General features: G+C 28.8%; 2 protein-coding genes across 3 annotated transcripts; both read left to right on the forward strand.

Moving 5' to 3' along the window:
- The first annotated feature begins 1,327 nt into the window (after nt 1-1,327).
- Nucleotides 1,328-3,244, forward strand: LOC101505563 (uncharacterized). 2 transcript variants are annotated; one of them, XM_073370516.1, is made up of 4 exons: nt 1,328-1,943; nt 2,041-2,347; nt 2,463-2,576; nt 2,680-3,244. In XM_073370516.1, the coding sequence occupies exons 1-4, from the start codon at nt 1,485-1,487 to the stop codon at nt 2,787-2,789; spliced, it is 990 nt and encodes a 329-aa protein (XP_073226617.1). In that variant the 5' UTR covers nt 1,328-1,484; the 3' UTR covers nt 2,790-3,244. The 2 variants fall into 2 exon arrangements, with proteins under 2 accessions (XP_073226617.1, XP_004503215.1); XM_004503158.4 differs by having other exon boundaries at nt 1,341-1,943; nt 2,041-2,359.
- Nucleotides 3,245-12,502: 9,258 nt separating this feature from the next.
- On the forward strand, nt 12,503-14,286 carry LOC101505895 (UDP-glycosyltransferase 76B1). Its single transcript, XM_004503159.4, has 2 exons — nt 12,503-13,083; nt 13,228-14,286. The coding sequence occupies exons 1-2, from the start codon at nt 12,600-12,602 to the stop codon at nt 14,142-14,144; spliced, it is 1,401 nt and encodes a 466-aa protein (XP_004503216.1). The 5' UTR covers nt 12,503-12,599; the 3' UTR covers nt 14,145-14,286.
- Nucleotides 14,287-14,880: the final 594 nt, after the last annotated feature.

Below are 14,880 nucleotides of genomic sequence, written 5' to 3' on the forward strand. Positions count from 1 at the left end.
CTTTTCTTTGGTACAAAGGATTTGATTCTTCCTAATGATGTAAAATGCTAATTCTTATCCCTTGTGCCGCAAATAATAAGTAATTTTGTCCGTTTCACAAGAAAACTAAATACACAAGGTCAAAGGATATATTCATAAGCCAAAAGGCTCAGTGTTTTTTCTTCAAATTTAACTAATGATATATTTAAGATTTATGATTAATGTTGGAGTGAAATTACATGATTTAAGATTCTAGATAATGTTATTATTTAAAAAAAATATGTGTCCTTCAAACGAAAAGCTAAATTACATGTCATAACTCTTAAGCGAAGAATATAGAAGTAATTAATTATATTTAAGATGATATTATCGGGGAGAATTGGTTGTTCAAATAGCTGAATTACACAACACGCTGAGAAGGGCATAATAATATATTTATAATGACTAATCGTTATATAATAATAATATTTAAAAAAATGAATAAAGGTGCAAATGGAATCATCCTCCATATGCAGGCATAGTGACGGTATCACCGTGCATCTAACTAATGTTGTTTAAATTTGCCAGCAAACAAAAAGTCAATCTTCTTTTAATTCGAATATTGTCCAAATCATAACATATAAATCGACCCCACCCCACCCATCTTTTGAATTTGCATAAAATAAAAGCCAGCATCAGCGGCAGGTCGATCACTATTCAAAAAATAGAACACTAATTCAAAATAAGACTCGAAAAACCTAAAAATGTAAACACCCCCATAGTGAATGAATCTGACCAAACGCCAAAACTTAATAAATTCCTACTTAAAAACAACTAGTAAAAACAACTAGAGAAACAACATAAGACTGGAGAGTGGGACCAGTCCTCCAGGTACGATAATAGAACACTAGATACCTTATTTATGCACAAATCCAAAACTTTGATTTTCAAACGATTAAACCCTAGCTTAGTAGAGGCATAGCCGTAAAAAATAAATATCCTTTCTTGATTGATAGTAGTATTATCTCAATTATTTTTTATCTTTAAATATTAAATATTGGATCTCTTGAAAGGTTTTTAGGTTCATTAAAATTAATTATTAATAAAATAATATAGAAAGTGAAGTAATTTGGTGTTAAAATTGGAGTTTAGTAATGTGATATAGAGTATTGCGGTGGATAAGCTAGAAGAGATAATTAAAGAAGAGTGGTGTGGGGTGGAGGGGACAAATGGCAGGTGGGTTATGCATGCAATAATAGGGACAAATGTCTCCAACCACTGGGCCACTACAGTTTTTCTCATAAACTGCACACCCTCCTTTATTATTTTCCACTCTTCACACACAATCTCATTTTCTCACTATTAATAAATATTTAAATATTACAAAATTGACACTGCCTTTAAACTTCCTTGTGAAACCTTAATAAAAGCAGATTGTCTTCCACATTCTCTCCTCCAACTCCTTTCTTCTTCTCTCTCTCTCTCAAACTTCCTTAATTCCTTCGAACCATCACAAAACAGAATCAATGGCAAAACAACCACTCTGGTCACCACCCGAGTTCGACGCCACATTAAACTTCCCCTCCGAGTTCCCCTACGAGTTCGAACTATCCTCGCCAGAATCAACAGAAAGCAGTGACGAAGAAGAAAACTTCTTCGCAGGCTTAACTCAACGACTCAGTCAGTCAACACTTAACGAAACTCGCTCACAACTCAGTACCACACCACCCACCAAAACCCGTGACTTAGCCGGGTCACCTCAGTCTACGCTTAGTGGAATCGGTAGTTGGTCGGGTCGTAGCAACAGCTCCGGCTCCGGTAGCCCCAACGGAAATTCTCGTGTTCCGTCGCCGGTAACGGCGCCGTTTAACGACCCTTGGGAAGTTATCTACGCTGCTGCAGGACAAGTTGCAAGGTTAAAAATGAACAACAACCAAGTGGGTCCCACAAATGCTAACATTTTCTCCAATCAAAGTTTCAACCAGGTAAAAGCTTCTTCAACAAAAACCAAATCTTAATTTGTTTTTTATGAACTAACATTCGAAGGGTTGTAATTAATTTGTTGTTTTTTTGGTTGTATAGGTTGAACGAGAAGTGAAAAAGAAGCAAGAGTGTGGTTTTGTTTATGAAAGGGAAACGAATCAAAATCCTAATTGGTTGATTCAGCAACAACAGTTACTGATACAAAACAGAAGGCGTGAACTTGGTTATGAATCTGGAAGATGTAACGTTCCTTTGTCTTTTCAGTCTCAGCAGAATCAAAGAGTTCAATATGGTGGATCCGGGTCCGGGTTTCGGGTCATGGTTCCGGGTGGATCTTCTGCCAAAAGGGTTTCTGGTGGAACTGGTGTTTTTCTGCCTCGTCATTATCATACCCCTTCAGATTCTCGTAAGAAAACTGGTAAAATATTCATTTCCATTTTTGCCCCTTTCCTTTTCTCTTTTTTGTCTTTCTGAGAATACAATTTCGTTGTTGTTTGATTTTGATTCTCTTTTGTTGTTAGGTTGTGCACCTGTTATGTTACCGGCTAAGACGGTTAATGCTATGAACTTGAACATTGAGGGCATTCATGTAAATGCACAACCGCGCTTCTCTAATGTTTTTGTTAACGATTTTGGTAAGAGGGTTATTTGAGTAAATTGGTCTATTGAGCTGTGAAAGTATTTTTGGAAGGGCTTTTTGAACTTATTTGTGTAGCGGGGTTTTGTTTTTGTTTGCAGATTTGTTGTTAGCGAGGAGAAACGCGCTTTTGAAGCAACAAAGATTAATTGCACGGCGGGAAGAAGCAGCCAGCTGTGAAATTCGGTTACCTCAGGAGTGGACTTATTGACTCTCTTGTATTAAAAGAAAGCACAAATATTATCCAAGGGAAAACTTTGTTGAAGAAATTAGCAGAAGGGATATTTTGTTGTGATATTTAGAAATGGGTATTTTGGTTTTTTTTTTAGTAAAGGTTAAATTCAATAGTGTGTTTTGCTGGTGTAGTTGGAATAATGTAAAACTAGTTCTTGAGGAAGGAAGATTTTAGCTTTTGGGATCTGGTTTTAGCTGAAGAAATAGTTGAAAGTATAGCAAGTTTAGGGTAGGGTCTTTTTTATTTTTTCCTTCTTCTCATCATTATGTTATATTATTAATTTTATTATTATTAACTAATAAGATATTAGTGGGGAATTTTCTTTCATGTTATGGTGATGGGCGAAGGTATGGTGTAGTGTAACAACATTGGCCAAGTTATAATTTAAAGTCAAGCTAAAAGAAAATGTGTTTGGCATATTTGGTTGATTACCCTTACTTTTGTAAAAAAATTCCTTGCTCATTAGGGTATAGTATGTAAGAAGTTTAACTATGCAATAAAGATGGCTCGTTTTATGTAATTTGCTGAAGACACCTCTACTTTTACTGCTGGTTTGAGTCTGTTTGAGAGTATGGTTTGATTTCATTTTTAAGGGTAAGTTTGGTTTTATCTTTAAAAAAGGTAAAATTCATTTGAGGTATTCTAATATAATTGTTACCTTTTTTGAACTAGCATCAAAGATACAAATTTGAGATTTTGTTTTTACAGTTCAGTTTTAACCTTTACATAAATCTATTCAAGATGTAACTTTTTTTGTATTTAACTCATATTTAGTTATACATATACTGTTAAATTGATGGTAAGAGGTTGGGAAGTGTAACTTTTTTAGATTTTTTTTAAATTTTTGTCAAACTCATTTTTATTTATTATAGAGAAATGAATAAGTACATTAAGATAATAAATAGTTTTAAGGTAATATGAAAGAATAAAGTTATTTGGAAAGTAGTAAAATCTAAATGTTTCATTGGTTGATGTAAACAATCTTTAAATAGACTATTAAAAAAAAATTGGCATTACTTAACACCGAAAAACTGAACCCTTAACGATTAAATATTTGTTACATGATGCGAATTGTAATGATTATTTAAAGGGGAAAGTTTGCATATATGTAGAACATTGAGAAACAGCAAGGGGCAAAGTGAAATGAAAAATAAAAGTGTCTCTATAGTTTGGTGGAACAATTATCCCTCCAATTGATTGAATTCAAATAATAATGGGAAGGGACAGAAGGAGGGAAGGGTTAGGGGAGAGTGATAGATGTTGATTGGTTGCAGTTAGGGCTTCAAAAAATTTGAATTTGATTTGAGAGCATAGGAATGAATAATGATGGTGATAGACATGCATAGTGCAAAAGGATATGTATTGTGGGGATGAAATTGTAAGTAGGTAGCTACGTTTGTGATTTGATTGGATTTTGAAGGGTACCTTACCTTGGTTGGGCCCCTAATTCTCTAACCCCAGTTGGTGGACCCTATTTATACCCTCTCCCATCTGTATCTCCCGCTTTTATTTTTTCCTTAAAGAAGCAACTAACCAAGATATATATTTCAAAAAGTTTAGATTTTATTTCGTCTCTGATTTTGACTTGGTCAAACTTCTCTTTTATACCCCCACCTCACTTTTGTCTTTGTTATTTCTATTTATTTAAGTTCATTTTTGCTAAAATTACTTCATTAGATGTTATAAATATCTAATATTTCATTAATAAAAAGTGTAATATTTGTATTGTAATGCCATGGGTTGAGTGATAGTGGACTACAGCTATAATAAAGTTGTTGAGATATAGAAAGATTAATTGGGTAAATGAAATGGTACTCGATTAGGGATCATGTGTGAATGTGATTGGAGTACATCCAGCTTCATTCTTTTGGTTTATGTTATGCAAACACAGTAACAAACAACAGATCTTATAAGCACTACATTACACCTAAGTCACGTGTGGCTATCAGACAACCATAACGCACAATTGAAATCATTTGATTCATTTTACTTACCCTTGATACGGGTATGTTTCACCATATGGCTCCTTGATTTCGATGGTCTCAAGAGTTGTATTTTATATCATCATGATATTATTTTAAATTATATTAATGAATAAATGAGTAAAAGTTCATATTTTAATTTGAATTTTTTTGAGAGATTTAATTTAGTCATTAAAAAAATAAAAATATTTTTTAGTTTTTTTTTTATAAATAAATTGAACTAAATTAGTTTTTATGTGAACTAAAATTAAAAAATTAAGTTTTTTTTTCTTCATCCTCTCTGACTTGTTGTCTACCTTATTATTCCATTTATATTTTCTATAGAAAAATGAACAATTAGATCTTGAATTGGGCTATTTTATGTAAACCACAATTATAAATTGAGTTTTTTTTAACTTGTTATCAACTTGATTATCACACATGTAATTTCTATAAAAAGTGACAATTAGATCTTGATAATAATTAAAAATGATAATTAATTATTTAATTGGAATTAAATTAACAAGTTTAGAGTTTGTGTTAAAGACTTAATTGTCTATTTTTAATTATTGTTAATGGCTTAATTGTCCTTTTTGATGATAAGTTAACAAAAAAATCCAATTTTTTAAATATGACTAATTTGACCCGATTTATTATTTTTAGAGATTAAAAGTATTTTTATTTTTTCAAGAATTAAATTGAATCTCTCAAAATTTCTTGAGACCAAAATAGATATTTACTCTATATTAATTATTTTTTTAAATGTTAAGTAATAAAAAAAATAATATTTAAAATGTTAAGTATTATTATTATTATTATTATTATTATTATTATTATTATTATTATTATTATATTGATAATTTTTGAAGTGTTAAAATATAATATATTATTAAAATTTGTAGCTCGAATTTCTACGGAGAATGTCAACCTAACTTGAAAGAACAAATAGGCCTCAATAAGCCAATTGCTATTATTATAATTAGAATAATTATTATTTTTATTAAAAATTATATTTATTTATTTAAATTAATAAAAATTATATTTATCGAGAACAATATAATTCAAATAAGCTAAAACTAAAAAAGGTGGATATGCAAACAAACTCATAAAATTTAGATTAATAGTATAAAACTGAAAAAATATCTAAAAATGTGACTAGATCTACAAACATGACATAATTGAAATGTTCGAAATATTCATATTTTCGAAGCTGTAGCATTGAAGACGGCAAAATATTTGATTGAGTTTACACTGAATCAAAATTAATATGTCAATCTGAACTTAACAAACGCTGCAACAAAACGAAAAATCATAACGTCGCACTAAGACAAAAAAATAAAAAATAAATATACGTAAAAATTACTTATTTGAATAATAATAGAAATAATAATAATAAATAAGACAATCTAAATAGGTAATTTTACATAAAAAAATTAGTCACAAATCACCTGTTTTAAATAAAAAAAAAGTTTTGTTGACGGAGAAAGTGCATGTTTTATAATACTAATAATAATAATTATAATCAAATACATGTATATATTTTTTAAAACAAGTTATATATCTCTCTTGAGATAAGTGTAACCTATACATTTTTCAATTTTATTATTATTCTAAAACATGTATGCACACATTTGTTAGAGCTATGGTTTTCAACTAAATTATTATTAAATGCCGCTTTGTTGTATTTTGGCCCATAAGTGTTGAAGAAACTCTCCATTCGGCTTTCATTGTAGTGAAAAGCCCGCCATCAATAAATAAACAAATTGATTAAAGCATTTGGTGTGAAGTTCACTCTCAATAATAAGGCTTCAACTATGATAGCAAGATACCAAGCAATGCCTGCAAAATAATTTAAAGTAACATGCTATAAGAAATGGGTTGTCAACACGTGGAGGGTCACGATGTTGTTATTATGAGTAGTTGTGGTGTCATCATAGTCATGGGTTACATCTTTCTTAAATTTCTCTTGATTATATGTATAAACTTTTTGGTTTCCTTTGGATTGGATGGATATGGCTAAGATATGTTTATCTTGTGGCCCATTTCTACCCGTCAATCACGTTTCTTATAGGTCCATTCTGATCGAGATCCTAACTCTTGGTCCATTATATTTTTGCCAACTTATTTTCATATAGTAAATGTAACAAGCCCTACCATATAAAAAGAAGAAGATGAAATTAACAAGAACTAGAAGAGAGAAAATGAATTGATCGGTTAACTAAATCAGTCAAGTGATTAATTTATAAATAAAATTGAAAATTTGGTCCTTTTATAAATCTATGATTAAAAATATCAACAATTAATTTAAAATTCAATAATTAATATTAACTCTTTTATTTTTGCTTTCTCTAAAAATTATTTTATATACTATTAATATGCAAAACTTTTCTTAAAAAATAATTTGTAAAAATAATTTTTGAGAGATATATTTTAATAAAAAATATGATTTTAGTATATAAGAATTTCTAATATTAAATATATAAGTTATTGAATATTAAAATGACTATTTTTAGATGATATTAATTTTAAAAATATAACATCAAAATCACAATTTTAAAAATCAAACAGATTATTTACAATTCTAAGAAAAGAAAATGAAGAGAAAAAAAAGGAAATAAAATCTTAACAACTTCATGCAATTATCGCTGAATAAAATAAACATAAATAGTACTTCATCTTAAGATTGCGGTTATTTAAAATTCATAAACAAGCCTATCTTTTCTTCCTAAATAAGGATTAGCTTAACTGAGTGGTTTGCCACAAATGAAGCTCCTTAATTTTAACGATTTGATGTCTTAGCTAGCAGCATAATATGTTAGCTTGTTGGAACCAATCATGCATGGAAGGTCCACAACATATCTATATATATACACGTTCCTTGATTTATGGGTCTTTATGATTAGTGCCGTCTATTATGCATATGCATGCTAGCTTAACCGTCAATTACACTATGTTAATCATTTGAAGCAAGTACTGTCTATTAAAAAGACTAAATATAATCACACTTGTCCTGCCTTTTTTCAATTCTCATCAATTTTGGATAATGGCATGATGTCTAATGAGTCACGAGCTTATGATTAAAGGGATATTACATAATACTTATCTTATTATGTCAATTTAGTTACGAATTTTTTTAAAATTTATTTTCTTTTTGCTAAAACTCATGATTTATTTTAGTACTAAGGTTACTTATAATGTGAGCCACCTCTATAAATAGTTTATGATAAATTAATATTTAAAATTCATTAGAATTATATTAACGGTCGATAATATTATTTAAAAATAATAATTTATAATATTTTTTGTGTTTATGATTAAAACAATGATTTTACTGATATCAATTCAATAAAAAATATATATTTCATTTTTATTTTTTTATTTTTATCGAGTCGGTATAATTTAAATCACAATTTCAATTATAAAAATAAAGATGATTATTAACATCAAATACTAAAAGACGATCTCTTTAATCATTGAAGTTTTAAATATTTTTTAAATTTGATCCATACTAGACCATGATTCAGTATGAAGCCCAGATACGTAGTACATATGCATGTGCGATACACGAATAAGTGAATTTGTTCAATTTTTTTAAATTTATGATACAATGTAACTTGGATCATATGCCAGCAATTTTTTTATTAAAAAGTTATATACACTGGAATACTTATAAATAAATATATATATCACTCATTTTTCATAAATATATAATTATAATAATCATGATTTTTATAATATATTTAATTCATGTGATAAGATATCAACAAAAAATCATTAATATAATTTAAATAAATATTGATTTTATTCAATAGTTAACAATTTAAAAACACTTTTAATTGTCTCATTCATAAAAAGAACATAATTTCAAAGTCTAGTTCATTTAGAGATATTTTTTTTTTAATTCAAGAGTAATAATCTCCGAAAGTGAATCATATAAATCTTTATTGATATTCAAAAAATATATTGTCTCACTTTCTTTATTTTCATAGAACACGTATTCATAAATATATGTAAAATATGCTAGAAGTATTTGATAAATCAATTTTTTTTAAATAAAAACAATTATTATGATACTTCTAAGAAACTATCTGCAAATATCTATGAAGTATCGATATCGAATACATATTCAATACAAGTACGATTCTACTTTTGAAGTATTAGAACTTTATAGATGATTCATGTTAGACTCTGTTACCTGTTAAAAAGATTATGTTAAATAAAATTAGTATCTTTTATTAAAAGTTTAATTGATTGTATTGGCGAAAAATATGTTTTTTTAGACTCCATCTACTTTGCAAAACTATATTGTATTTTTATTTTTTAAAATGTGTTTATTTTATCTTTATAGAAGTTTTATAAAGTGTTTTATTGTTGTAGAGAAATTGACAAAATACTAATTGATAAGATATAATTTTAAAAATAACAATTTTTTTTTGTTGACATTTTTATTATAATAACTATAGATAATTATTATTTCAAAAACTTTCTTTTTTTATCTTTCTTCGGACCTCTTGGCTAACAAATAACAAGTAAAATTAATATGTTCTAAAAGGGGATGAACTTGTCAAAAATGGGGTGAAGGTACAATGCCCCAAAATACACTGGCTTGCTTAGGAGGACATTGGGCCTAACCCAATCATAAAATAGAGGGTGATGAGTTGTTTAGCATTTAGCAGGTACTTAGCTATGTGAATGACCCGAGCTAGCCTTGAAATAAATAGCTATGTCCTCTGATTAAAAAGTTGAAGAAGACCCAAGTCTTACATGTTACATATCATAGTTTTTATAGGTTCAGCTCAACTTTTTAAAAAATGAAACATAATTTGCTAGTCTATTTCGAATTCACTTTATCTACCTTTAAATGGATTGATGGGCTAATAAGTTAATGATGTTAAGATTTTTATTAATAATAAAGTAACAAACTATAAAAAAAATAAAACCACAACTACTAAAAGACATGAGACATGGGGATAAAAATAAATAGATCCGTTTAAGGCCGGATTCAAATTTATTTGTATGAAGAGATAGATCTAGAAATTAATCTATCGAATAAGGGGTCAATTTTTTGATCTGAAAATTTGTCATAGTAAGATGGTGTGCAAATCATAGGTGAGTGATAGTAATAACCATATATTGTAGCTTTATTGCTGCAATTTATATTTTTAGACTATGCGTGTAAAACAAAATTAGGGTTCTTCATTCTAGTTCCTGGTCTAAAATATATAACAATTATTATGTTATATTTAATAAATATTTAACTTTAATAAGTTTTAGTAATTTTATTAAAAACAATAATTAATTACAAATTATTTAGTGACATGAAGTAATATATGTCATATCACTATTTTTCATGTCGACTCATTAAAATGGAAGGGGACTAAGTGAATTTCAAAAGTTTAAAAATACATAATTATAAATTCGATTTTAGAAATAGAAAAATTAAAAAAAGTAATAAATTTTAATAAAATAAAAGAATCAAAAATATATTTAAACCATCTTACTTTTTTAGAGATTAACACGATCTTTTACGGTAAGGTATTTAAATCTCATATTATATTACAAACTATTTGAATATTATTTTAGGTTAAGGTATTTAAATATGTTAAAAAATTATGTAGGTATGCTTAAATTATTGAAAAAGTTGAGAATTGTTAACAATAATAAATAATTGTTATTAACATAATGCACAGAATATTATAATAATAATAATAATAATAATAATAATAATAATAATAATAATAATAATAATAATATGGATGAATTATGATTTATATTTTAAATAAATTAATCTTATAGGTCAAAAACTTTTTGGTTGGCTCTGATTTTTTTAATTAAATGAACTTAAAAATAATATTATACTATGTCACTTATAAAAAGTTTATCATAACCTTAACTTAATATATAGGTTAGGTCATACTTCTTTGTAGGACGACCAAACTTATTTTCACCCCACTTTTCTCATTAATATGTTGGGTTTTGGGGTTTGATATTTAATTTTGGATCAATTTGCAATCATATTAGTTTTGTTAGTTAATTTTAGTATTTTGAATTATTTTTTAACCATTATTTCCAAAAAAAACGAGTGCTATTAATTCAAAATTCAATAAGATATTAAATAAAGTTCAGTCAATAATTATTCATTTCAATTTAAAATTGTACTCCAATCAATAGATTTGACATTAACTAAAACTAATATTGATTATTAACCATATGATTAAACAGTAATTTGGGTTTTGAATGTTTTTAAATTGTTTAAAAGCAATATGTAGAAGGGAAAGATGTCTCCAATAGAGAAGGGTATGATCACACTAATCCGATAATGATGGTATTACTATAGTTTGGAGCATTTTGAGTGAACTTAAAAACTTGAGCTAGTCTTTGTGGCTACTACTAATAACATTTCAAACAACATTTTGTTTTTCAGAATTATTCAAATGTTTGAAGTGGTAAATATTGTTGGATGAATCTAAGTCATATAGTATTCAAACAAGCTCATAGAGTCATATAGACAGAAGAACCAATCTTGAGATTTTATTTAATTAAACTATTTTAGAAGTGACCAAAACTATGAAGCTTCAAAAGTAAATGTCTCAAATGACAAAATGTGAGCACCCAACTTTTCCAAAGAAGAGCAAGAAGAACCATGTCTGTGGTGCTATCTATAGAGATTCTAAAGCGTCTTTCATGGGTTCTTTTGCTTCCAATTTTGGTTTGAATAATCCTTTAATAGTGATGTTGCCCATTTACTTGGTTCTCCTCTGCTGATTTTTATTATGTATTCTTATGGATGTGCTACAAATGATCGTAAGAGTCTTCAATGCCTTTATTTATCTACAAAAATGTTACAGAATGGGAAATTTATTTAGTTGCAACTAAACTTTTTAGATAATATTATTTCTTAAGACGAGTTATATCCAACTTCTTCGATTCAGAATCGTTTGCTATACTGTTATCCCCACTTTTGGAAGAACCGTGTTTTGTTTGGTTAGCTATAATTTATTTTAAAAGAATAGTGTTATTTAAACATTTGATTTGAGACATCGAACGTCAACATTGTATACCTCCTCTGTATCTAAATATAAGATGTTTTCAAGAATTTTTTTTTGCCCCATTTTATAAAACATTTGAATTTTCAATTATATTAAGGCTCAATTGTAATTTTAATCCATCTATTATAATTAATTTATATAATTGATCCCTTATTTTAAAAGTCGACAGTTTTGGTCATTCCATGAAATTTTTGAATTATAAAAATAACGATTTGATATATTTTTAATGACGTGACATACAATTATATGATATAGAGTCATTTAGATGCATTAATTAAATTAATAATATGAAAAAAAATTCAAAGTTAAATACTAAATTTTTACGATGTTTTATTTTAATTTCATGAATGTTAATACATCATCGCATCATATGTCACATTATTTAAAACATCTTGCTTATCATTTTTAATTAAAAATTAAGAGAAAGACCAAAACTTTGATTTTAAAAATAGAACGAAATTAAAACTGTCGATTTTTATTATCTCTTTTGAAGAGTAAAATGATATAAAATAATATTAATTATCGATGAATTTATTGTATTATCATCTTTCTTAATCAAAGGGAATTTTTTTCACTAAACAATAATAAAAAAGTGTATCATTATAGAAACTCTTATTGGAAATCAGTCAAAGAAGGATATACTGCAATCACTTTGGTGGTTGATTCGGTTTAAAATTGAAAGTAATTATGAAATTGTCTAAATAGTCCTTACCGTCAAACAAATATCATTAAAATGAAGTAGATGATTAAATGAATTGATCCTAATTTGATCGAAAATGGAATCAAAAGAGAGAGGAAAAGGGCAGAGAGTGATTTTAATGGCATCACCATTCCAAGGACACATAACACCATTACTCCAACTAGCACACATCCTCTACACTAACGCTTTCTCAATCACAATCCTTCACACCATCTTCAATTCCCCCAACACTTCTTCTTACCCTCACTTCACTTTCCTCCCTCTCATCGCCTCCTTATCGGATTACGAAGCTTCCAACCTAGACGCCGTGCGTCTCACCGAACTCATCAATATCAGATGCGTCAACCCTTTGAAGGAATGTTTCCATCTCTTGCTTTCACAGGATAAGGAAGATGATCGTGTTGCTTGTTTTATTTCTGATGCTGCTCTTTATTTCACTCAAGATGTTTGTGATCATTTTGGGATTCGTCGTTTCGTTCTTAGGACTGGTGGCCCCTCCTCTTTTCTTGTTTTTGCTTCCTTTCCTCTTCTCAAACAAAAAGGTTATTTTCCTCTTCAAGGTATTATCACTAAATTCTCACACTTTTCTTTATGTAATTTGTTAATTTGTTCATTTATTTTCATTTCAAAATGTTTGAGGCAGCATGCACTTGACGTTAGAGGGTCTAACAATTTCATGTTTACTTTTGTTTTTTCAAATTTAGAATCAAGATTGGAGGAACCTGTGGTAGATCTACCACCACTCAAAGTGAAAGACCTTCCTGTGTTTCAGTCACAAGAACCTGAGGCATTTTACAAGCTAGTTTGTCGCTTTGTCGATGAGTGTAAGAGATCTTCAGGGGTTATTTGGAACACCTTTGAAGAGTTTGAATCATCTGCATTGGCAAAACTGCGCCAAGATTTTTCTATACCGATGTACCCTATAGGCCCTTTTCACAAATACTTGCTTCCCAGCTCAACTTCAACTAGCTTATTGACCCCAGACAAAAGCTGCATCTCTTGGTTAGACAAACAAGAACCTAACAGTGTTGTTTATGTGAGTTTTGGGAGTATTGTAGCAATAAGTGAAGCTGAATTCTTGGAGATAGCTTGGGGGTTAGCTGACAGCAACCAACCTTTCTTGTGGGCGATTCGACCCGGGGTAATCCGTGGTTCGGAATGGCTTGAACCATTGCCAAGTGGGTTCCTAGAGAATTTGGGAGGAAGAGGGTACATTGTGAAATGGGCTCCTCAAGAACAAGTGCTGAAGCATCCTTCAGTTGGAGCATTTTGGACTCATAATGGTTGGAACTCAACTTTGGAGAGTGTATGTGAAGGGGTTCCAATGATTTGCATGCCATCTTTTGGAGACCAAAAGATCAATGCCAAATATGTAAGTGATGTTTGGAAGGTTGGAGTGCAATTGCAGAATAAGCTTGAGACAGGAGAGATAGAGAAGGCCATTAGAAAACTAATGCTTGGAGACGAAGCCAATGAAATTAGAGAGAATATCATGAATTTGAAGGAAAAAGCAAATCTTTGCTTGAAAGAAGGAGGTTCTTCTTATAGTTTCCTTGATTGTTTGGTTAGTGAAATATTGTCCCTGAAATCTTCTACAAGTGTATGTTTGAAATCACATTGAGTTTGAGTTTGATAATATCACAATGGCATTGTGATTTTGTTAGAAGTTTTAAAATGTAGTTTTGCTAAAATTACAATGGAACAATGTAATTATGACAAACTTACCGTGAATAAAAAAATGCACCAATTTAAGTTCTAGTTTACATTACCACGACATGTATTGTGAGAAATAACTCAATATATATATATACAGCAACACAATATGTTGGAGGAGATAGTAACAGCTATCAAATTTTATTTGGATAAAACACCTGCATAGAATTTGAATATCTGCAACCATTCGTGTAAATTGCTCATACTTGTAGATGATAAATGCCCTTTGATTTTATTTTCTAATGTTCAAGAATCCATTGAATGGAGAAACAGAATGTAGAACTATCCATTGAGTATTGAAAATTGTTCAGTCCTATATTTTTGTTCACTTTTGTAACGAAAAAGAAGTTAAAGGTGAAGGAATTAAGTTTACTTAAAATAGGGAAAACTTTGGAAACCTTTAAAAAAAAAAAAAATAATGATATTTGAAATCAAAATTAAATTTAAAGTTAGAGAGTCGTCGATCATACTTAGGAGAAGATATTAACATTCTATGACATCTTAAAAAAACAGTTACATGTAATAATTAAGTGTGCAAAATTTATATTAACTTAAAAAATATTTACTTTCTTCTTGTTAATAAATAGAAGGCTAAATACTACATGTAGTCCATTAACTTAATTTCAGTTAACGTTTTAGTCATT

This window comes from Cicer arietinum, chromosome 6 (assembly GCF_000331145.2).
Source record: "Cicer arietinum cultivar CDC Frontier isolate Library 1 chromosome 6, Cicar.CDCFrontier_v2.0, whole genome shotgun sequence".
In the NCBI taxonomy this organism is placed as follows: Eukaryota; Viridiplantae; Streptophyta; class Magnoliopsida; order Fabales; family Fabaceae; genus Cicer; species Cicer arietinum.

Coding starts and splice junctions, on each gene's coding strand:
- LOC101505563 (XM_004503158.4), top strand. CDS start 1,485: ATGGCAAAACAACCACTCTGGTCACCACCCGAGTTCGACGCCACATTA. Junction 2,360..2,462: donor AGATTCTCGTAAGAAAACTG/GTAAAATATTCA, acceptor TTTTGTTGTTAG/GTTGTGCACCTGTTATGTTA. Junction 2,577..2,679: donor TGTTTTTGTTAACGATTTTG/GTAAGAGGGTTA, acceptor TTTTGTTTGCAG/ATTTGTTGTTAGCGAGGAGA.
- LOC101505895 (XM_004503159.4), top strand. CDS start 12,600: ATGGAATCAAAAGAGAGAGGAAAAGGGCAGAGAGTGATTTTAATGGCA. Junction 13,084..13,227: donor AGGTTATTTTCCTCTTCAAG/GTATTATCACTA, acceptor TTTCAAATTTAG/AATCAAGATTGGAGGAACCT.